The 24,917-nt window shown below is 49.2% G+C and overlaps 1 protein-coding gene across 7 annotated transcripts in view; it reads right to left on the bottom strand.

Moving 5' to 3' along the window:
- ZFHX3 (zinc finger homeobox 3) overlaps nucleotides 1–24,917 on the bottom strand; it is a 693,525-nt gene that overhangs the window by 88,524 nt on the left and 580,084 nt on the right. For all 7 annotated transcript variants that reach the window (XM_075509294.1, XM_075509295.1, XM_075509296.1 and 4 more), the window contains one exon: nucleotides 21,499–21,995. In XM_075509294.1, the coding sequence (XP_075365409.1) occupies nucleotides 21,499–21,995 (497 nt within the window). The remainder of the gene's footprint in view (nucleotides 1–21,498; nucleotides 21,996–24,917) is intronic.

Below are 24,917 nucleotides of genomic sequence, written 5' to 3'. Positions count from 1 at the left end.
CTTTTCTCCCACCGCTGCATTACAAGAGCTGCAGTCACAACAGATCTGCTCCTGGGCAACTACAACTTTCGAGAATTTTCCAGATCCCTGAATCTTCACAGCTCTCCCCAGGGAGGCGCAGGCGTAAGCACTGCTGTATGTGGAGACGAAAACAGGAGTGTGTGTATTGATCTTGCTAATTATAGTGATAAAAACAAAGCACAATTGAGAGTACATTTCCTATCAGCTGTTCTGAAAAGTGCTGCCCTCAACCTTGCGTGCTCCTGCTCCGGCCGTGGCTCCCGCCGCAGGACCCGCGACAGCCCCGCGAGTCTGCACGGACACCTCCTGCTACTCACTTGTGTGCTTCTGACACACATGAACCCAATAAACTTCACATGAAGTGCACTCTGCTGTTACAAATGAGGGACGTGAGGGATGTTCACCGTGAGCCGAGCTTCACCCAGCAGTTTCTGCAGAGCGGCACAGAGGTTTGGTGACGGGGGAGTTCCTCTGGAGCCTTGCAAGTTAACCAAAACCTGAATTGATGACATTTTGCTCCTCAGAAAAACGTGCAGTTTTGTTGTTTCCTATTTTCCATGGATGCCGTCATCCCTGGAGAAATAAGACAGGAAAGCAGTACTTTGTTTTTAAAAGCAGTGCCTGCAAAGTACCGTACAGACAGCAACAGGATGAAGTTATAAAAACAGCAAGAACATTTTTGCCGTGACTCAGCAGTGTCACCGAGGAGGAGGTCAGGTCTTCCAGTCCGCTCCTTTCTCTGTGCCGGGGACAGCCAAGAGCCGAGGAATTCAGGGAGCCTTATCTTTCCCAGGGTTAGGAAAAGAAATGGGGAAAGAACAGCTGAACACGAAGACAAGACAGTAACCAAAAGCAGGCTCAATGATCCCACTACCCAGTCGTTTTTCTTTTTCAACATATTTGTACGTATACTTGAAAATAATAAGTTCAGTGTGAGTTGTTAAGCTGTGAACATTCAGGTGAACTAGAGCAGCCTGTGAATATGGAAAAGCACTGGATAAAAGGCAAAGTATATAATAAAAAGGGCTGGGGGGAACCTGAAAAGACTGCAGGATAAAAATCTGTTGTCCATATTGTAATTATATGGCTGTTGAGTGATTGAAAAAGGCTTTCTGTAACACAGAACAGGACTAGGACTATCCGTACAGGTGATGTATTATTTCCTCCAGCAGCGACAGGAACGATCCGTATGTTACGCTGCGAGGGATCTCCGAGGAGGCTCTGCGTGTTCAAAGGCACAGCACGTAACACACACTTGCTCTCGTGTTGTTAATGCCGGCTCAGACTTAAAACAACTACCCCAAACCCTCTCTGTATGTGTGGAGCCTGCTCTAAGAATTTAAATTAAAATGTGGGTTTTTTTCCCTGTATTAAGTCTTTTGGAAAAGAAACCACCACTCTCGGAAGGAAAAAGTTGAGGACCGTTTCACACCCGCTGTGCTCCTCACCACGGCCCGCAGCCGAGGCACCCGCGCGCGCTGGGGAGCGGCACGAGGAAACCCTGCAAAGAGGGGAGCGGCCCTGATGGGAAGCGGCTCCCTGTCCGTTGAGGGCAGCCGGCTCTCGGCATGCAGAAGGACGGACAAGAGGCTGGACGCCCCTCCAGCGAGCCCTCACCCGTCCTTTCACGTCCTGGCTTGGCTCCAGGTGCCCCAGCGACGGCAGCTAGAACCCGTGCAGCAAGTTAGAGGAGCGTCGTGGAACGAGGTCCTTTCAGAGGCGCTGCAGGGACGGGCGGGACAGGAGGGTGCCACCGCCGCTAGCCCACGGGCAGCACTCCCGGGCACGCACGCAGCAAGGGACCATTGTAATAATGCTCCACGAAACCACGTGGGAAATTGAACCAGCCACAGAAAGCCACACTGAGCTCACGTTATTTAATAAAATACTACAGACACAGATTAACTTCCCTCACCCAGTATTTATTGTTTCATCTGTCTCTAGAGAAGTTACAAGCGCTATGATAGACTGAAGATTTCCTTGTTTTCATATAGCTTCTTTATAACTTCCTACAGCAATGTACCACATAGAATCCCAACAGATAACCATACAATAACAACAACAATACACAAGACAATTTTTTAATTCTCTCCATAAATCGAAGAATATAAATATCGAAGAGACTGATGACACAACCTCCCCTCCCAGAAGCCAACAAGGATGCATTTAGGAACAACAGACCAAGCTCATCCTTCGTCCACAGTCCTCCCAGAGAAACATTTGTGAGAAATGATTTCCACTTTTTCCAGTCAGCTGGAGGACTCCGTGCAACCTTGGCCAACAGAAGCCCAGACTCTGTCCTCCTGCCTCGCCACGGCACCCCTGCGACGCTGGAACGCATACCCCTAGACACAAAGCCATCAGCCCTTCCAAAACTCCACCTGCTGTGGCGTACGGTGGTACCTCCTCAGCAGGCAGGTCACCAGGATCATCACCAGCCTCCGCTCTGCTCCCTTCTCCGGCATCCCACATAGCATCAGCCTTCTCCTCATCCAACGGCCCTGACGGAGCCGGGCTTACAGGGCCAGCCCAGGACACAGACGAGTCCTGGACAACGACAAGGCACCGTCCGCGCTCTGGGGCACGTTAGGAGCTGCTACAACAAAAGAAAAGCTGGACAGCAGCAGCGGCGGTGGTGCAGCTGTGACAGTCGGAAGATGCGGGTGATGCAAGGGTTTTCAAGAGTAGGTGATACGGGAGGAGGGAGAACCAAAGGAAGGTGCAGTGAATTAGTACGACAGAGAACAGAAGCGGAAAGGGGAAGTATATCATATTCCAAGAGAGCTGAGTCTTGAAGGTGAAATGAAAACCGGCAGAGTGAGACTGAGCCAGGGAAGCCCTCCCAGCAGAGCAGCCCTTCCCCAGCGCTGCAGGCTGCAGGGCTGGGCACCAAGCTGGGCAGCCAAGATTACAACCTTTGATGCAGCTGTCGTGCTGCAGTATAGCCAACACGCAAGGACAGGAGCGCCATCTGATTTCAGACAAGCGCTGCGAAGGTAAGTTCATTAAGTGTCTGTGAAACACACAAACAGAACACAGAGCATCCCAGAAATGCCCATGAGAAAATAAATAATTCTTCATTCAGTGAAAGCTTTGGATTGTATTAGACAAAGCCTGGGGCAATGTAATGAAAGAGGAAGATAAAAAGAAACTGAATAATTACTCATTCACAGAATGAGGCAAGAATCCTACTGGAAAAATATGTATGGAAATAATTATAATTAAAAACTATAATAATGCCTGCACACAAAGGGCTGAATTGAGGCAACCTGAAGTCTGATATTTTCTATGTTTAAGATGGTTGTGAGGGCTTCCATGAACTGAATGGACACTAATGTGTCTTAAGAACTGTGTATATAAATTCAGGCAATTGCTCCATGCCCCACACCACTGAGGAAAGCCCCCGAGCTCTTGGTGAGGAGAAGCCTTCCAACTACAGCCTCTTGCAGACTGGAGAGGAAGATCTCCCCAGCCCTTGAACGGGCGACGGTTTCCAGCACACACGTTCCCAGGCCTGGTTTCCACCAGAGGGGACACGTCAATGACCCGTAACAATTTACAGCAGCAGAACTGTTTGGCTCGTGTATTACATACATGTCCTCCCAGCAGTTTGCGGTCTAGGAATGGATTGGGTTTGCTGCTCTAACTTCATCCGCAACAGGCTCTTAGCCTGCGAGACTGCCAGGAATAGGGGCAATGCTTCTCCACAATCCCAACAGGCACCGGTATGGAAGCGCAAACCGCCCTAAGACACCCTGAGAGGCTGGGGCTGCCACAGCCTCCCCTCCTTCTCACAGGCTGTTCCAAGCCTCTCCAGGGAAAGGGCCAGTATTTTGCACCAGCAGGAGATCTTCTGCTTTTTATTCCACCATCGTGAGCTGACGCACACACAAGACATCGTCCTTATCAGAAGGGCAGAAACTAAACAACCTGCATGTCACTGCCACAAAGATAAGAGCGGGCATGGCTGTCCAGAGCCGGGGAGCAGCCGGGGGATGTTGACAGATCTGGCAGCACTGTCGGTACAACCGACCTAGCACCACGCAGACAGAAAGACGAACCTGAAACAAAAGGCACAGCCCGAGATACCTGCTGCCCTTCCCGGGCTGTCAGCCTCCATTCCCAGGCAGTTTAAGCCCAAGGAAAGGCACCGACGCACGCGAGGAGAGCAGGAACCGGGGACGGAGGCCCAGGGTCAGAGCATCCCACTCGCTCTTCCATGCTCGTCCTCGCACCTGCGCTGCCTGCAGACCCTGCACACCGACCGGGGCTTTGTCCGAAGGACAAAACAGCTTTGTGCAGCTCTGAAAATAAACTGAGTTTGCAGCTAAAAACCTTTAACTAGCCAATACGCTCCAGTCTTGATGATGAATATAAAAAACCCCGAAGTTTCCTTCAAATTATTAGAAATCCCCCACGTGACAGTCTTTTCCTTCCCCCATTCTTTTTCCTTATCAGTTTCACGGTAACATGAAAAGACACCAAGAAAACTCCCAGCAAAAGCTTTGCCAGTGAAAGATAAGGTGTAAGGACTTACTTGACATTAAAACGTTACGGGGATACGTTGTGTTTAACCCCGAGAGGTGCACCCCGAATTAAAGAATTGCTGAGACAACTGGGAAAGACATGGGCAAGGCTTCAAGACTACTGCGGCGCAGGGCTGCGGTGGAGCCTAACACGCCCAAAACTTGGGTCTCCAGTTAAACGAACAACACACTTTTATGCGTCATTCCTAGTTTTATGGCCTCGGTACAGGGTAGAGCCAAGTAAGCCTCCCAGTGAGATTTCAGTTTAATCTTTTTACCTCATCCATGAGAAATTAAACAACTAATATGATGATGCACCTGCACACGAAACTTCCCAGAGTAAAGGTTTCTTTCATCTTTAGGGAAAGCCAAAGCAAAATCCAGTGCTCACAACCTGAAGCTAAATAAACGCAGACATGAAATGGTGTGTGTATTTTGAACAAGGTCAGTAGTTAACTCTTCAAACAAAAGGATACAGCAAGTTATCCCTTACCTAGGACTTTCTAATAAGAGATTTTATAACTGAAAGCCAAAGTTTGAGACATAATTCGAAGTACAAGGTAAGATACCAGAGCTTCTCTTCAGGGCAGACTGTAACCGTCCCTCCTGGTTCTTACAAACAAAGAAGACCCCCAAATCCTTTTGCTCTAGCCCATGGCCCGCACAGCACTGAGCACGACACAAAGAGGGAGGAAGGGTTCCACCGCCTGGACCTGTTTAGATTCCTACGGAACGTGAAGCTCTAGCTTCCCGAGTTCATGGGTGCTTGCTGTCGGTGCAACTGTAACACCGATAGCAATGTTTGTGTCAAATTTCCTAGGTGTATCTAAAACCTAACTCAATTGTAGTACACTTCTGTAGAGGGATCTGCAAGAGACCAGAATTGCTCTCAATATTAGTTGCAGCTATTCCCTCCAAGATAGACTACAAAAATGGAAAATATGGAGCTTGTAGAAATACACTGAAGCAAACAGAATAAAACCTGAGACGATAAACGTCTCTGCTCTTTGGGGCTCCCTTTGTTCAAGTGTATCTGCATCCACTTGTATTTGCCGTATACAGGTACAGAAACCAGGCACGGTATTTATTGGTGTTAGCAATTCTGGATCTGCAATCCACAATGTAAACTCTGTAGAGACATATACAGGGTAAGTGATAAATACTATGAAGGCAGCATTAATCAGCATTAAGAGTACTTACTGACTACTGCAATTCAGAAATAAAATGGAAGCAGCAAAATCTTTTCTGGGAGCAGTGTCCACTCATGGCAGAGAAGTGCGAAGAGATGACAGATTTCTAAATCCTATTTATGAAATTGCATGTGTAACTCCATTTACTCCAGTAGCCCTAAGATTCTCATTTCTGTGACTGTGTGGGATTAACGTCTTTGCAAGGATACCTGCTCGGGGTTAGGGTATGCTATCAAGAGGCCAGTACGTAGGTTTCATCTCTTGCTAATCCACTTGCCCAGCCCAGAGTTAGACATTTTAATAGGTCTATCTGGGCAATGCAGTGCATAGGCCAGAAAACCCAGGTAACTCAAAAACAAGGAGGTGTGAAAACAATAAAAGCAAGGATGCTACTTTGTGGGACTATGGCAAACATGCACAGGCGGACAGAAACTGTCTGTAACACAGACCCCATGACACGAAAAGACCAGCTACAGAAGGACTCCAAAGTCTTTAAATCTCTCCCACCTATGGTCAAAGCACGCTCAAGAACCAGCTCTGCGACAGCCGGTCTTCTCCAAAGGACTTCTAGCAGGGCACGTGCATCAGCATCTGCTCCACGTCTGGCAGTGCAGCTGGTGGTCAAGAGCCAAAACTGTCCAACAGTGCTGTCCTCCTTCACGCCCCCTCCTACGGGCATCGATCCTGGGTTCACCAGCAGGTACCACAAGCAGGTGCACGCTGCAACCGCCCACAGAAGTACAAGCACGGTCCTAACGTGACATACCCGTAGGCAGCACCCCCAGAGTTATGAAACAGTCCCAAGAACGCTGTGGGCATTACAATTTAAATCTGCAGTTCTCAAACTGGGACACCCTCAGGCTTTTTGCTGGAGAGGATGCAAGTCATACCTGCGGGGAGGAAGGCATTCGTCACCCCAGGAGAGCTCCCAGCTATTCTTCACTCCTCTGCTTACCCTGCCTAAGGATCCTCCTTCCTCTGGCACAACAACTCTGAGCCAGTTTCAAAAAAGAAAGGATGGCTGATCCAAAAAGTCAGGACCTGCTGAATTAGGGGTTTCTCTGCAGCACAGGCTGAGGGACGGGAGGACAGCCAGCCAAGGAGGCCCAGCAGGGACCCAGACAAGGGGACAGGACCTGCCTGCCTGGAGCGTGACCCAGGTGGCACCCAGAGGCTTTGCCACAGCGCGAGCCGTCATCCACAGCCCCCTGCCACGCGGGTATTTGACGTGATCCTGTCTTAGCCTCCTCACCCACACAAGCCCTTCCTGCCTCTTCCTTCCACCCACTTCACTGTTCTGCTACTTTCAGCTAAATCCGCCTCCCAAAAAGTTTTTGGCTCCTCCCCTACCAGCATTCTCTTTTTCGCTCCTCACCGAGGAGCCGATTTGCACCCCGACAGCAATCACCGGCACGAGCTCCGGCTAGCGCCGAGTCTTTGCACGGCACCAGCACCGCCCTGGCTTCTGCAGCGGGCCCGGAGACACCGACAACGGGGAGCGGAGAAGCCCCTCGCCCCCTGCAGACAGGGGCAGCTCTCGCCCCATGGAGGGGCAGGGAAGCAGCCCCGGGCAGGGGTCCCCAGACCGAGGGAGGCTGGAGGAAGCACCGGGACCCCACACGCTGCCAGCGAGCGCCCCGCCGGCGCGTCTCCGGGGCTGCCCAAGCCCACAGCGCACGGGGAGCCCTGCCAGACGCGGGCGCTCCGAGGCAGCCGTCGCCGCACGTGCCTCGAGCTCTGGCGGCGGAGCTGCGAGACGCTGTGCCAGCCACGCTCGCTGCCGAGAGACGAGCGCTGCGCTCCTTCCCCACCAAAAACCCCGAGGCCTCCTGCGTGTATGCTAACCACAACCCTTTGAGAGGCTCGTGTATTTACAAACCGAGGCATGTTGAAATCAAAGGGGATACCATATGACATAATTCGCATTAAAATGTCAACAGGCTGACAATTTATAGAGTCAATCCACCGAAGGTGGGGAGAACTAAGACGCGGTAATTGTTTAATTCCCGCTTAAACCAACAGCAGCTTTACCTTCAAACGCGGTACAATGTGCAGGGCCTTTCAGGCGTGCTGTCAGCCAAGTGATGCCAGCTGCTGGCACTCGGCCAGGAATTAGATAACAGCGTTAACTATTTATAGGCGCTTCTCACCAGCAGCGAGCAGGGCGTGGGGCTGGGGAAGGCAGGATGCTGCTGGAAGAAACGCAGCTCCAGCCCGCCCCTCGGCAAATATTTGCCGTCAGCACAAGGACAACCTGTTTTTCCGGAAGGCAGAGTCCCTCTGGTCAGGGCACTCCAGGCGCAGCCCCGAGCCTCCGCAGCCGCGGGTCCCGTTGCCGCACCTCACCGCGGCACGGCAGGCCTTCTCCTCGGGAGGCGGCGACGCCGGGCTGAGCGCTCTGCGGGCACCGGCTCACGAACCTGCTTGCACAGCGCCTGGCACCAAGCGGCCCTGACCCTGGCTGGGACCTGCAAACACCACGGCAGCGAACCGATGGAGGTGTGAAGTGCCCCGGCCATAAATTACTTTAGGGCACACGTGAACTTTTTACCCCAGGTAGATCACAGCAGCTTTGCCCATATCAAATATATCGTGTTGTTTTGTGAGACACGGCATCTGGGCCACCTCAGCTCGCTGACATCCCCTGCCCACAGACAGGCTGCTGGCGACACGTCTCGTAGCCTGCAGTAACGCGTAAGGAAGGCACCAGAGCGAAATGTGCACCACTGGGAAAAATTTTACCTGGATAAACCACAACCAATAAATTTTCTATAAACGCCCGCTAATGCTGTCCCTTTGAGAGCAATGGGAAGGGACTGCGTGGACTCCAGAGTCCTCTGCGCAGACTTGCTGTCTGTACATAAACAGTAACACCTCATTCTCTCTTCTACCTCATTAACTGAAACGCATTAAAACAAGTGTGCATTGGGAGCAGAAAATGAGACTGTTAAACCAAGCTGATATAATCCTCATCAGCTGTGGGAAATGAGAACACATCCATTACGCTGAATCAAGTGCGCCAACTGTGATTTACCGATAATGCTAAGACCCCAAGAAAGATGCTCTTCCCCCCTCGACTGTGTATCTCCTGCTTCTGTCACACCAGGCAGTTCAATCCGCCGCCTTCAAGACTGTCTTGTGTGTTATGTCCAGAGCACTGGGGTCGCTTTCCCCATTCCAGCAGCCACCCTTCAGGCACAGACAGCGCTGTCGGCCCTGGCCCAGCACTGCAGACAACCTTGTACAGGTCTCCCGTCCCCAGAAGGCACCTGCTCAGTAAGAAGTCCTCTGACCCTGCTAGTATGGAAATGGAATAAAAAGCCGAGCCAGCAGAGCACACACGCAGAAGACGGGCAATTTCAGAATCACAATCTCAAACTGGGACGTTCACGTGCAGCGTGACACCTGTGGTTGACAACGGCAGGGTTTACCTCGGTGATGACACGCTGCCGAGGTGTTCGCACCTTGCCTTAACGTTACCAGCCTGCGGAACAGCACAAAGGGGAGAAAATACCGCAGCACCTATGTATAAAACCACCCGCACTAACAACGCTGCATTGTTACAAGTGTCTCCTACCCCCCCCGGTTTCGTGATCAAATGCAGCAGGAGACCAAATCGGGGGAGTCTCAGCAGAGGCGACAAGAGCTGTCACGCAGTGACCACTGACCTTCAGCAGCAAGGGACCAGCTCTGCAGGAGGGTAAGGAACTGCTCCCTTCTCCTGGGGGGCAACCAGGACACGTCCCCACCCTTACGAGCAAAGACTTGCCCGAGATCTTGGAGAAACGCTCAATTTTTCTTACCCCAGGGAGCCAGAGTAAGGGAACCCTCCCGACGGCACAGGAGCTGCTGGCTGCGGGAACCGGACCGACCACATTCACGTTAGACAGACAGCGGCTTCAGGCCCTCCACCAGCCTTGGGTTTGAACTGCTGACCTTACCGGAGCGGCTCAGGTTTCCGAATTCTCTTTGCCTCGCGCCAAGCGGCGCTTCTGGTGCAGCAGGACGGGTCTCCTCTCCCCGACGCCTCTGCCTCGCCTCCACGCTTCGAGCAAGAATGTAAACAACCACTTCGATACTCGCATCTGCTATTTCAGAGTTTTTAAACTAAACGTAACTATTGAACGGCGTTTCTCTCCAAGTGCAATCTGTTGGGAGCGCAGTCTAGACTCGGCTCTCTGGGACTCGTTCCTCCATACGCACCTCGGGGAGCGAAGAGGACATGCCAGGGTCTAAAGCGGCAGCTTCCAGCAGCCTGTGCAGGCATTTTGAACAGGGTCCACGAAGTCTGTTTAACCAGCATGATGTGTGCAACAGAATCACAAAGAAACAGGCATTTAAAGTGACATCTGTTGGATTAATTAGCTGTGTAATTAGCCTCCCCTCTGTGGAGATAGGCTTTGTTACTGCTGCCTGAAACTTCCCCAGGTGATTTTCTTTGAAACCATCGTTCTCCAGGCATGAGAAAGGGAGGAGTGGGTGGGACAGGACTGTAATGCCTGTTCAGAAAGAGAGGCAGGAATAAAGTCTCGAGGCCATTAGGCAGCTGAAGGGAAATAAATGGCAGCAGGTCAGAGGACCCTAACCGCCACATAATCGTGGTGAAACCCAAACAGGTCACGTGCATCAAGCCTTGCAAATTCTGTAACCGCGGGCAGCCCTGCACGAGGGATGAAAGGAAGGGATAAAATGCAAATTTTTACATTCTCCCCAGTTAGATCAGAGCATCCTGGCCTCTGCCTCCTGCATCGGCTCCCCACTCTCCCCACGTCGCGAGCCCCCGCGCTGACAAGGGGGGAGTCAAAGCAGGCTCACACAGCCGTGCAACGAGGCAGCGACTGCGTTTCTACCCGAGCCGCCACAGCCTGTTCTGCTGGGCAGAAAACAATCTGAACTAATACTTGGGGCAAAGAGAAAACCAGGATCCTGGGATTACCTGCATTCCTCTGATGATTCAATGGCCAATAACGGTACCTCCTTAGAAAACCACCTCCCTGCTTTAAATGCGGAACAAGAGCGGGAAGGAAGGAATCCGGGCATTCATTTCTGGTGTCAGGAAAAAAGCAATATCACAATGGAGCTGTACGGCAAGTCCAACATAAATCAAACTAGTACCTAAACAAGCATTTGTACCGCAAGTTGATGCCAGCAGCTTTTCCACATTGTGCCACAACACCCAGACTTAATTCCTCACAGCTCCTGGCAAGGGGAAGGTTCAAAATACGGTAGCGGGAAGGAAGTTTTGGAGAACCATGATACAGCACTGCGAAAAATCAACTGACTGCAATACCTGTTTATTGCCTTTACTCTGCACAGACACGCCAAGTCCCTGCCAGAGCCACGTGAGCTGGAATCTGCTCCTCATAACACATCGCCAGCGCCCTGGCTTACTGCGTCCTGGCGGAGGGATCTGCAAACTCCGCGAAGGTAGTAAGGGACAAACTGGTATCACAAATCTTTTAAATAAACATTCACCTACCAGACACCCCCCAGGCGCTGGCACCCCCAGGTACAGCCAGCACAGCAGAACGCAGCCCGGCAGGCCCAGAGCTGCCCCGTGCCAGCTCCGGCCGCGCAGGCGACGGTGCCCACACGCCCAGCGCACGCGGCCGCACGCTCCAGCAGCGGTACGGGACGGTACGCTCGCGCTTTGCCCCGGAGCTCTGCGGCGTGGGTAGCAGTCTTTGGCAGAGAGGCAAAGTAACCCGGAGACAAGTATCTTCAAACAGCTGCAATAAGGTTTAGCAGAGCTTGTCCAACCGTACCCAAAGGCACAGCTTTCAGAGAACCTGTTGCACGAGTGTAACCTATTGCCCAATTTGAATTGCAGAACTTGATTGCACACATTACAGTGCAAGGCCAGAATTTTTAGGACTGGCAAGTAGGACCAAAAGAACATTACGGTACTAAGTTATGTGCTATGCATACGTTATTTATTGTAATTTAATGAATTTCCTAGGAGGTAGCAAACACAGAACCTCCCGTGCTGCTTCCACAGTAGTTTTGGGGACTTTAACTGTTAGAAAATGTTATTCAGAAATAGCTCAGTTATCTCAGGAGAGAAGACGACAAAGCGCCTTGTAGCCGGGTTGCACCAGCACAGCCTAACAGAAATCAGCAGTTCACGCCACGTCACACGGAACAGGTTGGGGAATGCACCTCATGGCCTCCTTCCCAGCTTGCAAATCAAGCCACTGCGAGAGATGGATGTTAACGAATGGCCATCCATTATTTAATAAGCTCTTTGTCAAAGAGCCTGCAGATGCGCTGCTGTTACCTGGCCGGGACTGTTACCCACGGTGCTGAAAGCCTGACTCTACCCCAACCAGGAAAGGGAATGAAGAGCACGTCCCAGGTCTTCGAGGCATGCTACCCAAAGAGAAAGACGACCGCCCAGATGGGAGGGCAGGATCGCCAGGCGGGGGAATCACCCGAGCCCAGATTCCAGCAGACACTGGCAAGCAGGGGCTTACAAGCCCCGCACTGCACCCCCACGCGCCAGCTTCGGCCTCGTACAAAACTGTCCCCCCATCTCCTCTACCTGCTCACTCCAGCACTCTTACACCCAGGCTTGTTCCAGTCCTACCCGCTTGTCTTCAACTACACGCTTTAGGCGCACGTAGGAACATCGGGATAAGACCCCGACAAACAGGTCCTGGACAAATCTCATTTCAGCTCTCCTGACCGGAGCTCCCCGTCACAATGCTAAATCTGCAGGCCAGAGAGTAAGTGGACACACATGCTTCTGTGCCAGCCTGTGCTCACAGTGGCTGATCACCTGGAAAAAAAAAATGCAGGCCTTTCGGATCCAGACCAGCATCTCTGACACACATTCACCCTCCACACTCTCCTCTGCAGCGCAGCAACCTCCCACATCAGTACAGGAGGGACAGCAGGTCCCCGACAACTGATGCCACCACAGCAAGGTCTTGCTAGAGCTTCTGTCAACGGCCCTGCATCAGAGCAATGACCATAACCACCTTGTCCTCACCCTGAAAGTCTGTACAACGAGCATCATCTGAAATGGGAAAAACGCCTGCTTTGAAATTTAGATATTCATCCACGTGTTCCAAAATTACTGGGATTAAAAAAAATGAGCCATAAACACAGACAAAACTGGCATCACGCGTGGGGAAAGGTCGTACGAGATTCACACTGACGCCTCATCAAAATGATGACATCTTGTTGTGAGAGAGCAGCCGAGGTCCAGAACAGCTTTGCAAGACGCTCCTCACTCCCCAGCGCTCAGCCTCTCCCCGCCAACCCACCCATCTTGGTGACCCAGAGAGAAACCAAGCCCCAACAGCCACCTGCAACGTTCACAAGCGCCTGCTGCAGAAGCTGTGAAAAGCTGTCCATTTATGCAGATCAGGATAAAAGCTTGTCAAGGTGTTTTTTGGTTGTTGGGGGTTTTTTCTTGGGTTATGGTTGTTTGGCTAGTTTTTTTAATCCATTCTCACAAATACTTTGAATTCTAAATCCTGTTTGACAGAGAGCTTTTAGCTATGTGTTTTGGCTAACTCCTAGCTCCTGCTGTGGTGATCACTTGCTCCTGTTCCAGTTGCAGTCTCCCTCATTTGTTATTCAAGTTGCTTTTACAGGGTGGCTTCTTCACTAAGCTGTTGGTTGCACATGGCTCAGGACTTACTGGAAAAACTGCTGAAAGAAAAATCTAAGCGACAGAAGTCCATAAATAAAACATACAGCAAGCAGTGCTGTGTATTCTCAATAGTTTTGATTTCAACCCTTTCAAAAAGCAGTAGAGAGAAAGCGTAAATTTTGTGATCCTATACTAACGTACTTTATTATTAAATACCTGAAGGAAGGTAAAACCTACTTTAATGCCAGGGTGATGTGACGGAGCAATCTGTCACTCGGAGAAACGTGCAGTCCCAAGAGGGAGGTTTCTGAAAGGGTTAAATGGATAGTGAGTGGTTTTTGTATTAAAATACTTGGTAATCCCAACAGGATGCAAAAGTAGAACCAGATCGTAGGCGTTCATTCCTCCTGTAATTGGCTGCACTGTGAAAAACAGTTTCGCGTAGAAGCAAAGCACTGCTTGAACGTCTTCAAGCCTGGAAGAAGGCAGAGCGTGCAGAGCTTGCTGAGGTGCTGCTGGGGCGACTGCTCCCCCGCAGCTGAGCCAGGAGCTCAGCCCGCCAGGCGCACGGACCGGCTCCAAACCCCCTCTCGACTCAGATCCACGGCGTGTGCAGACCAGGGTGTAGTTCACAAAGTTTCTCCAGCTATGAGTTCAGCAAGGCTCAAAGTTCATTCCAGATTGAAGCACGCTCGAGTCCTCAGAACTGCTTCAGTTCATAAGCTTATCTTTCATCATGAGTTTATCCAAGACTAGAGGATGGCAGATTTGAATTAAAGGTTTGGGAGACCAGCTTTAAAAACAACTTTGTGGGGAGACTTAAATGGGTATTCACTTGTGAAGCTGCCGTTGGAATTTTAACTTAAGACCTTGTAGGAAATCAGCTAAAAGTCCCTTATATGCTATAATTTAAACAGGCTTCTGGCACAATTCGTGTTACTCATGAGCGTAAGTCAGAGCTCTGATGCTGCATCTGTAGTTCAAAAGATAAACTTGCAAAAATAAACCCAAACCACACAGAAGGCAGACAGTGAGTAAATCAAAGGTTAATACAGCTCTAAATCCTCTGTAACAAGTACGACAGGCTCTTTGTGGGCAACTTCACCCGAAGAACCTTAAAAGGCAGAGATCGAAGGACGTTTTTGATAAAAATCAAAACCCAAACATGCTTCCTTTTGCCTACGTTAAATCATTTGGGTATTTCGAAGCTGAATCACACCAGCTACTCACAGCTCTGGCAACGCCGAGCTGAGCCCTCGTGGGGTCCGGAGGCGAGGCTGAAGCTGGGCCGGTTCCTGGGGCTGACGGCAGAGCCACCGCTCGCTGGCAATGGCCAGGGGTAGAGTTGTCTGCAGTCCTCTGTGTGACAGAAGACAGACCTCTACCAGCAGCTGCAGCAGGACGGACTACGCAGAGTGTTTTCCAAACTTCTGGCAGGCTGATGAAAATGCATTGAGGAGGGAAATGCAAAAAACCTTCCACTTCAGTCTCTCGTATCTTGGGGCCAAAAGCCAAGAACTCCTTTTATTTGCTTCTCGTTGATGCCATTAATTTTCTGGTTTTTTTCTTTTTAAAGCTTGAAAACCCAAGATACTTCTTTAAAACTCTTTACCTGACAAAACATAGAGCTTTCCTACACTGAAGTCCTACAGGAAACATCTACTGTCAGCCAAACGGTGGGATGAGATGAGACAGCGCTACCTTACTGCAGAATTACGGCATGCTTAACTCACGCTAATCCAAAAAGGAATGGTAACCAGATTTTAATAAACTAGCAACTTCCACTAGCTGTGAAATTTGTGAAAGGAAACAGGGCAGTTCTAAACCAATCCTTTTCTAGCACATAATCAAGGCTTCCAGCTACCAGCTATTTGAGAATTTACTGAGCTGGAGCCTGTGTCTCGATGACCATCTAACGGGCACCGGCGTGCCAGCTCCTCACCCAGCCGTCCTGCTCCTCCTCAGTCCATCCGCGCGTCCGCTCTCTACAACATCCCGTGGCAATGAGATTCACAGGTAAATGATATGCTGCACACAAAAAGTGGGTTTTTTTCCATTTTAAACCTGTTGCTAATTGTACCAGATGCTCCTTATTTTTTGTGCTAGGAGGAAAAGGTGAGCAACTGCTGCCTGTTCACCTCCTCTGCTCCATTCTGGATTTGTGTGTCAAGCTAACTCCAAAGTCTATTTACTGTCTTCACACAAGTCATTCCAGCCAGCTATCATCCCTGCCACTTTCTCTGGGCTTCTAGTTTTTTTAATCCTTCCTAAAATGAGCTAAATTAAACACAATATTCAATGATCAGGCAAATCAAGGATTTACACAGTTCCCCTGTTTTACCCTTGCCTTTCTGCTGGCTACTGATCATTGAGCTAATGTTTTCAAGAGATTGGGAACGATTCCACATCTTGCTTGCAGGAAGAGCAATTTTAACCCTCTTTTGCTCTTTTTTCTGGTGTTTGTTTGTTTGTTGGGGGGGGGGGGGGTGGGGGGGTGGGGTGTTTTTGTTTTTTTCTCGATGGGGGGAGCTGGGAGAGAAGCCCAGACATCCACGTTAGGGCTATCTGCCCTCCATTCCTCTAACGCTCTGTGACACCAAATTTCACCTATCACTTCCTGTGAAAGCACTTAGTGTTGTAAAGTTCTTCTGCAACCGCCATCCAGCTTTACATCTAAGCGGTCTACCTTATAGCAGATTTTTAAGCTTTTTACTCCATTTTTGGATCACTTACAAACACAGAAAAAATCCATGTCTCTTTCTAACCTTTTTTCTCCATTGTGGAAAGCTAGTTTTTACTTTGTTTTTTATTTCTCATCCTTCACCTCGCTATCCATTCGCAGACCTCTTCCCCTAGTGACAATAACCACATCTCTGCTTAAGAGCCGTTCATGAAGAATGAACAAAGACTCTGGGAAGCCCCTGCCCGTATGAAGCAGAGCAGCCCTGCCTGTAGGCTGGCTGACTCCTTCAAACAACTAGCAGTGCTGGGCGAACCTTCCCTTCCAAAAGTCTGGTTTTTCCCCTTTCTAATCCATATGCCTACTAAGACTCTTCTTATTACAGTTTCTATCAGTTTGCTGACTTAATGCTTTGTAGTTTCTGGCATACATTACTGCCGGGAGTCTGCCGTTCCACGTGCAGGTTCCTGCAGAACTCTTTAGTGCTGGTAACCCCAGTGACTTCTTCCTTCACTGGCCCCTCTGTCTGAGACCACCTCTTGGATTTATCCTACGTAAAGAGGCATCCTTCAGTTCTTCTCTGAAACAGGGGTGAGAAGAATTCACTCCTCCTGCCCCTCCTCATACTGTGGTCCTTCTTCCCCTTTCCTTTTTCTGCCTCCCCTTGGAACACTTTCCTATTTAATCACGTTGGACTTTCTGTGGACTTTGGCAGGGTTTCCCCCTGCTCCATTTTCAACTTTTTCTCATGGGTAGCATACATTTAATACAAGCACCTAATGTGGTTTTAAGTAAATCCGCTGTGACCTGCACACATCACACCCTTTTAATTTCTCTAACAGTAGCTCACCCATTTGCATGTAGTTTTAACTTCAAAGCTAGATACTATTATGGTAAATGCTCTTTTTGTCTGTTTCTATTATGGAAGGATACTGAATTTGAATGCATTATCATTACCATTCAGTAACTACATCTCATACAATATTCCATGCATCATCTGGGATTAAAACCTTTTTGGGATTTTCCAACAAGTTTCTTCAAGTTGACACTTAGAGCCTCTAGAAGTTTAGTCACTGCATCACACGCTGCCGTAACGCTTTACCCCATTTGCAGAGTGGTAGCTAACAAAAAAAAAAGCGTCTCCTGTTGCACTTTCTACATTGCAGGCTGTCGCATTTCCCCTAGCACACCACAGCCACCACCCTGGTCTGGTAGCTGGTGATCCAGCCTCGTATACTCCTCTTAATTGTGGGATGCCAATCACTGCTGGGGATTCTATGGTATTGCACTGGAGTCGAGTAAGTTACTGCACACTGCACCCCTACATGTTATGCACTCTCACGCTGCAGCGTCCTTGGGGTCATCTTCCTTTCCACCAGCTTTCTCAATTGCCTATTTGACCAGTATCTTCACTTCAGACCAACAGCCCCAGCACAGCTCTTCAATTAACACCACATAGAACGTATGCTTTTGGTTTCGGTCTGTCTCATGTATTGTACTTAACTGGAACTGTAAAGCTTGGCTCCCAGACCCCAGCGCAGCTCAGCATCTTGCTGCAGTTACTCCGGCTCAGCCTCTCCGCTCTCGGAAGAGACGCGCGCGTGCACTCCTGCTGCGCCTGCGGGAGAGGCAGGACGAGACGCAGGCTGCTCCGCGGCGGAACGGGGAACTCCCACCACCTCTGCTGGGTTGGTAGCTGCACCTCCTGTTTTCACGGGTCGTCTTCGTTTCTTTCCAAGTCAGCACAGATCCACAAAGTTTCATCACCGCTAGTATCTTGAGTACTGATATTAAGGTGTCGTTTTCCTGCACACTCTGCATCTCCTAGTTGACAAAGAACCCCTATTCAGGCCATCATGTAACCCCAACCCTCTCCTTCAGAATCCCTATTCCCTAAAAAAAGTTAACTCAGCACTTGGAAAGACTGAAAAGGAAGACACTGAATGAACTCATTGAATGCACTCATTTGGCAGTCTGGCCAGCAATGTGTTTCTTCAGTAGTTCTTTATTCAAACGTCTTCGGAGTTTTGAACTAGAGATTTTCAGGAAGTTGTAGGAAACGTCCAAACTTGGCTCTTGCTCGAGCAGATTAATTCCTTCTGGAAACTCCACCTGTGCAATAGACACCGGGAACTCGTGCCCGACCTCTTCCAGATGTGGGGAACGCTGCTCTGCTTCAAGCCTGGTCTAGTGCTCTGCAGTCACGAGGAGACAAGACTTAGCTTCTGTTACAGTAAGCCTGCACTTGTCAAGAGCTTGCACAGTCTCTGCTTACAGCCACCGGTGTAACTCAACCTCGGTCTCATTATATTCATCAGGCTGCCCTAGCTAAGAGATGAAGGGTCTTCAAACCCGTCATCTACCTCAAACCAGTACATCCACCTCAAAAATTGAAGCACACACATTTACAACAGTACTCTTGCTTTCCAGGTAGTTTCTCAGAATGTAAAGCCCACCAACCGCACACCAAGGAGATAAGTCATCATGGTGAGAGGCACAAGTACCGCATTCCCCCAGCAAGTGCAAGATCAACGACAGGATTTCCAGTTTAGTCGCAGGATTTTAGGGGGACAGTAAGGATTCAGGGAGAAGATAAGAATAAAGGAAAGATTACCAGACCCTTCCAGTTTCTTGCTGTAAGCAAGGACCCCACTGTGGCATCCCTGCCCCCTCATCACTGATATGGGAAGAGGTCTGATGCAAGCTATTGCAACGTGCAGGACAAAGACGGCAGCAGAAGACCAGACCTTCTCCTCCGGCACTGGAAGCATTGCAGGAGAAGACTAAAAGGTTCACCAGACTACGGGCGAACAGTGTCTCCAGATCACATTTTTTCGCAGCAAGTAGCACTAACAGAAGTGGCTCTTGGGCAATGCAAACAGCCAATAACATGTGATTTAGGAGAAAATGGCAAAAAAGCAGAATAAGGAGGATTGTGTGTGATAAGCCTAGTATGCGCTCTCACCCAGCAGCATCTGGAGAGGATTTTCTCCAGCAGGCAGGGAAGAACTCGATTACATCCAGTTAACTGTGCTCTAAACTGATTATGCATGTGCCAGGCTAATGGATTACATTAGCAAGAGGAAAAATAACATCCAATCAATCTCAATTTACTGCAGACCACACCAAGGCCTGAGAGAAGAGAAACCATTCTGTGAACTACCCCCACTCCCGCTGCATCTTTTCAGCTATCAAGAGAGACATGGCATTACAACCACGCTGAAGACGGGAAGAATTGCACTGAAGCTTGCCTGATCCACAGACGGGTTTTTCCATGAAATCAAACACCGATTCCAGCTATGCTGGAGCGAGACGCTATGAATCCAGCCGTCTGCTGTCCCCTGCTACAGGCTTTATATAGGCATACTAGAAAGCCAATATAGGCATACTAGAAAGCCAATATATGGACCATACAACAGACTTCGTTACTCTGAAATGTGTTATTCTCTGTCTGGTGTTTCACTGTTTTTGCATCAGAAGCAACACAGGGCTGTAACAGCTCTGAGAACTGCCCAGGCCTCTTACGAACCTGAGAACTGTCAATTCCTCTTCGCCTGTCTGAGGAAAGCATTTCAGGAATCTCTGTTACAAGCACCTATGGCTCTCCCCTGGTCTGACTTCGGTGGGATTTTTTTTCTGTCTTCCTTCCTCCCCGCCACCACCCCGAGTGAGAGACTTCTGGTGCCCCGATTGCCTCTTCCCCAGTAGAAACCACTGTAGATGAAGGGTCTAGATAAAGAATTTTTAAACTTTTGCAGTGTATATTTAAGAGAACAATATTATGTGTTAAAACTCATAACAGAGCTTTCAAACAACTCTTTTGCACCCCAAATTGAATTCCGCAGACAGAGGAGATTCAATTCCTCAACTGGCTTTTAAAAGTCTTACTGGGACTCTCCTGCCCCCAGCTGCCAAGCTGATTTTACTCTCTCAGGTCTCCTGCACGACTGAGAGCAGAGGCGTCTGTGTAGACCTGACCATTTTTAGAGCCAGACTCTCCTGTGTTATGCTGGATCCCAGCTGATGATGGTAACAGCAATTGTCACAGCAGTCCTGGCCTCAATAGCGAGCTCAGCAGAAACGTACTCCTCCTCTGAGCAGTTCCCCGTCAACTCCAGGCAGGTCCAACAACCACAGCTCAAGGCAAACCTTCTATGATGCTCCTGGTTGTCTCCTTCCTCTCTGAATTTGCTGGAACTGCTCATTCCCAGGGAAAATCCGGGAGTTTTGAAATCTAATGTGTCTGCACCGTGACATGGGTGGGCTACTGTACAGTTCAATGTCAAGTTTTGAATTCCCATTACATAAAGAAAAATATTCAAAGAAATAATTAAGAAGCACAAAATACAGTCTGCGTGTGTATGTACCTATATATAAAAAATTCTCACCACATTTGGGGGAAAGCAGGAAGAAAAGGATGAGGACAGAAAGAATACAAAAAAACCTGAGAGAAATGAGAAGACAATGAGTGGGATAGCATGTGTGAATGGAAGGTATGCGGCTGCTTAGATTTATGGCAATTCGTACCTGATTGTTCATACTAAAGCCATTATAGGATGATTAGAGAAAAAGGTGAAGCTTTAAGTCCAGTGAAAATCAATAGAAACGTCTGGAGCAATTCTGCTGCACGAGTGAAAGGACTATTTACTGTATCCGGAGCTCCTCTTGGGTTACAGCCCACAGGGTTCAGGCCAGCGAGGGGAGGGGGTTGCGAATGAGAGAAATAAGTCAGGAAAGAGAAGATGGTTATAAAGAAGACACAAAATGGGGGCGGGGGGGGGGGGGGGGGAGGGGGTAAAGAAACCAAGATGGCAGTCATAGGCCAAATACTGCCGTGGATGAAACCCTGCAATGCCTCCAAATACAGTCCGTCCACGTGCACGGTCACGCACACGCACGCGTATACAGCCTTCTCTTCCAGCCTTCTCCCTTTTCCAGCCTCAAGCAACACTTTGCTTACAGATCCCAGCATTAACGTACACGGAGCATAAAAGCACAGAGGCAGCGGCCCTCTTCCTCCATCCCTCCCCACTCCATCCACCCAGCTTCTCAATGCCAGGACGAACACACTTCTCCGACAACAGCAAAAGCCTTCAAGTGCTCATGAAGCATCTCGTACGGGTTAACAAACTGCCTTAGGGAAAAGAGCCAACAGAAGCGTGGCAAATACCATCTCGCGCAATGTTTTCAACAGTGACTGTTGAATTTTTCTGCAAAAGTATCATTTAACACATACACAGGGCTGTAAGACATGCAAGCCCCCATTAAAGCACCTTGCCACGAACACCCTAAAGCTTTAACAACCACAGTTGCTATCAGAACGCAGGTTGAAGAGCTGTACCACGCAAGTGAGACTGGGTCCCGCTGGAGAGATCTGAGCAGCTCGTCTCCAAAGGATCACAATCCACTGCGGTTCAAAACAGATTTTCCTTTGTTCCAGCACTCGGGCAATGAAGGAAGATGAAGCAAAGCAACCCTTACCTTATAGAGCTTCAGGCTGGCCTCATGCCTCGAGTTCACTGTGTGAAGACGCAGCTTCTCTAGACTGTTGGTGTAGTAGTCGCAAGCATTGCATTTCAGATGTACCGGATTCCCAATGGCCACACACTTCAGCCTCCACTCATTGGCCTTGCCACCCTCCTTGATATGTGCTACCAGCTGGTATTTCTGCACATGCTTGTCCGTCTTACAGTGGAGCTGGAAGTTTGCCTTGAGCTGCGTGTTGTAGCGGCACAGCTTGCACTGGTACGAGTCCCCCATCACTGCCTTCCACTCGTCTTCAGGGAGGCTACGCTCCACGTTCATGTGGAGGCCCAGCATGTCCAAATTATCTGTAGTGAACTTGTTGCACACAGCACACTGGAAGAGCTTCAGCGATGGGTCATTTGTTTGCGTGAAACTCTCACCCAAGTTCATTAGCTCCTCAGACACCAGCTGTCCACCACCTAACCGCATGTCCAGGGGGATCTCTCCACCCACTGCACGAAGGAAAAAGGGGAGAAAGAGGTCAGAAAAGCTGAATTCTTTACTTGCCAGAAGAGAAGCACAGAGCGGAACATACGCTGCTCTTAGTGCAACCCTTGCACCCAGCAAATGCACAGCGAAAGCCAAGCACAGCTGTCCCTTCGCTTATTCCTCTGCGCTGCTGGTCAGTACCATAGCTGAAGAAAAAAAGCAATCGCAGCCGGTGTGTAAGGCTGGGAAAGGACTGCAACAGCCCTTGCTACCCACCCTCTGAAGACAAAGCATCCAACCCTCTGCCCATGGAAGGTGGCAAGAAAAACCCTACAAAGTTTCAGAGGATGAAGACTTCCTTAGTACCACACTGAAAGTCTCCATGGCCATTTCAAGAGCAGCGTAACACTTCCTCCTCTTTTTTCTTGCCTACCCGGAGAAGCAAGAAATGTTACCTCATGCAGTACCTGAGCACAGTCCCTGCCAAATACAAAAAGGCCAACAGTCACAAGCCCAAGTGACGGGAGCATTGCCGTTAGGTCACCACACTGCCGTCAGAAGCGGGCAACGGTGCAGGATGCGGCAAGTACAAAAAACAGTCTGAAAAGTGCCACTGCTGCACTATTAGATCTCATCTCTCGTCCAAGAGTTCAAAATGGCGGACAGTCTTCTAAAAAGCAGTGTTGACAGACGCTTTGTATGCCCAAGGAAAAGACAACCACTATTAATAACGAGAGTGCAAGAGCATGTCAAGGAAAGCCAGCGGGACGCTTACGGTCTTTGTGTCACATCTACTCTTCAAACCAAGAGCCGAACTCTATTCACTTACAGTAAATGAATGCAGCAAACTCTTATTTACATCAGAGCACTTTGAAGATGTGGACAGAGAGACTTTCTTTTTCTAACATTAACTTTTTATGCCAAAGCACAGAGACCAACCACCAGCCTCTTCTTAGGACCTTTGCTCCACCTTGCTCTCCTTTTCCATTTTTAAGACATTTATGCTCCTCCTGCAGCTTTTTGGTATTTTACCCCGATCTTACGTCATAGCTCAGCTTAACAATCTTATTAAAGGAACTTCAGGTCAACAGTTACTCAGTCAATCAAAAAGAGAGATTTTATTTCGTTGATTTTTAGTTTCCTCTGTTTCAACCTGTTTTCTGAGAAGCAGCCAATACTGGGGAGACGCTCAAAGTTCAGGCAGAACCGTACTAACCTTTCTGAAAGCACACGGCCACAGTTGGTGCAGACCACAGCTTTGGGCAGGGCACGTGCCACTATCTTTCCTGCAGAAACGCAACACCACAATGTTCACTACAGCCCTAAGCAGGACGAACTACAGCTTACGAGACAACCTGAATGCTGAGTTTGTCGGAGGAACAGCACCTCGTTTTCATCAAGCATATCTTGTGCTCACACAGAGAAGAGCTGGTTGGAGAGGGAAAGTCCCATCTGCCTGCACTGCCAGGAACCTGTCTTTCCATCAAAGCAACCATCTTGTTTCTTCATCCGCTCTATCCCTCCCTGCCACGGCAGAATTACACCCTCTGTACAGCTCCTCCCGCGTACCTGCTTGCTAAATATCTGAAGAGCAGGGAACCCACCACTTGCCTTCTGTGGTTCATATCTCCTAATCGCAGTGATTTTTCTAAGCATCCCTGTTAGGGTATATCCTGAAATCCTCTCTTTAAAGCAGTCTCTCCTGAACACATCATGCAGTAAAAACCCAAAAGCAGGCTCTTCTGAATTATTAATATTTTACTCAAATCCAGTTTTGGACTGAAGTGTGAAAATGGGAAAACTCTGCTTCACTTCTAGCAAAGTTGATAGTGTGTGTACAGGAGTCTAACGAGCTGAGCTCACGTCAAGTGCTTATTGACTGTGGAAGGGCCTGCCTCCGTAATCCTCAGCTCAACATTTGCAACCATCAAGTGTACAATTCACAAATCACTCTCCAGACGAGCTCAGATACGTTCAAGGCCTTGCCACGCACTTTAGGATGCTTCAGTCAAAATACTCCCACCTCCTCTCACGCCAGCCGCCCCGTGCTTCAGTAAGGAGGGGCTATGAGCTCCAGAAGGGTGCCTTCCAAGAAACCCACCACAGACCACACTAACTTTGTACGCTACAAGCTATATTAAAATGGCTGTCAATTACATCTGTTGGAGACAATTACAACTTGGAGCTATTGAAATCCATTTAAAAAGACTGTGTCCTTGACCTCCCAAAGATGCAAGCTGGGACACCACAGGTGGGGGAAAAAAGAAAAAAAAAAAGAAAAAAGGGAAGATAATTACTTTAATTTATAGTCACTTGAGTTCCTTCGTTTTCTTTTTCATTTTTTTAGTATCTTGTGTTGTTGTTCTCTCATATGACTTTCATGTCCTCTGGACTAATAATAAACTGTACTATGAATAGCTGAAGGAAAGGAGAACATGCATGAGACCAATGAACCAGTAACGGAGCACATCAGTAAGAACAGCATCGATGGATGGACACGGTTAGGGAGGGCAGAGTGCAGCACGGAAAAACTAGTTCAGAGGAAAGCAGGTAAAGTGGCAGATTTCTTTTCATATGCTTTCTCAAGGCACTGTGAAAAATTCTCAGCAACAGCAAAACAACGGGGAGACAGCAGCAATTTCAACCAGTGTCTGCCATGCCTGAAGCGTGGTGCGAGGCTCTGTTCTGCGCCAGCTCTCGCCCGACAGCGCTGCGAAGTGCACGCGCACCGGGAAGCACGTGCACGCTGCCGGCCGCTGTTGCTGGCCCTGGGCGACGTAAGCACCACGGGGGAGGAACCTAACAGGACCTGACCCTCTATCCCCACTCTAAGTCTAATCCTTGGACTAAATTGTGTGGGGATAGCGTGTGCCCCCCACTGTGCCACCATGAACCCGATGAATGCTCGTTGTCAGGAAAAATACATTTAGTAGTTCATTTTTAAG

This window comes from Mycteria americana, chromosome 8, assembly GCF_035582795.1.
Source record: "Mycteria americana isolate JAX WOST 10 ecotype Jacksonville Zoo and Gardens chromosome 8, USCA_MyAme_1.0, whole genome shotgun sequence".
Lineage (NCBI taxonomy): Eukaryota > Metazoa > Chordata > Aves > Ciconiiformes > Ciconiidae > Mycteria > Mycteria americana.
This window is presented reverse-complemented; position numbering and strand designations above follow the sequence as displayed.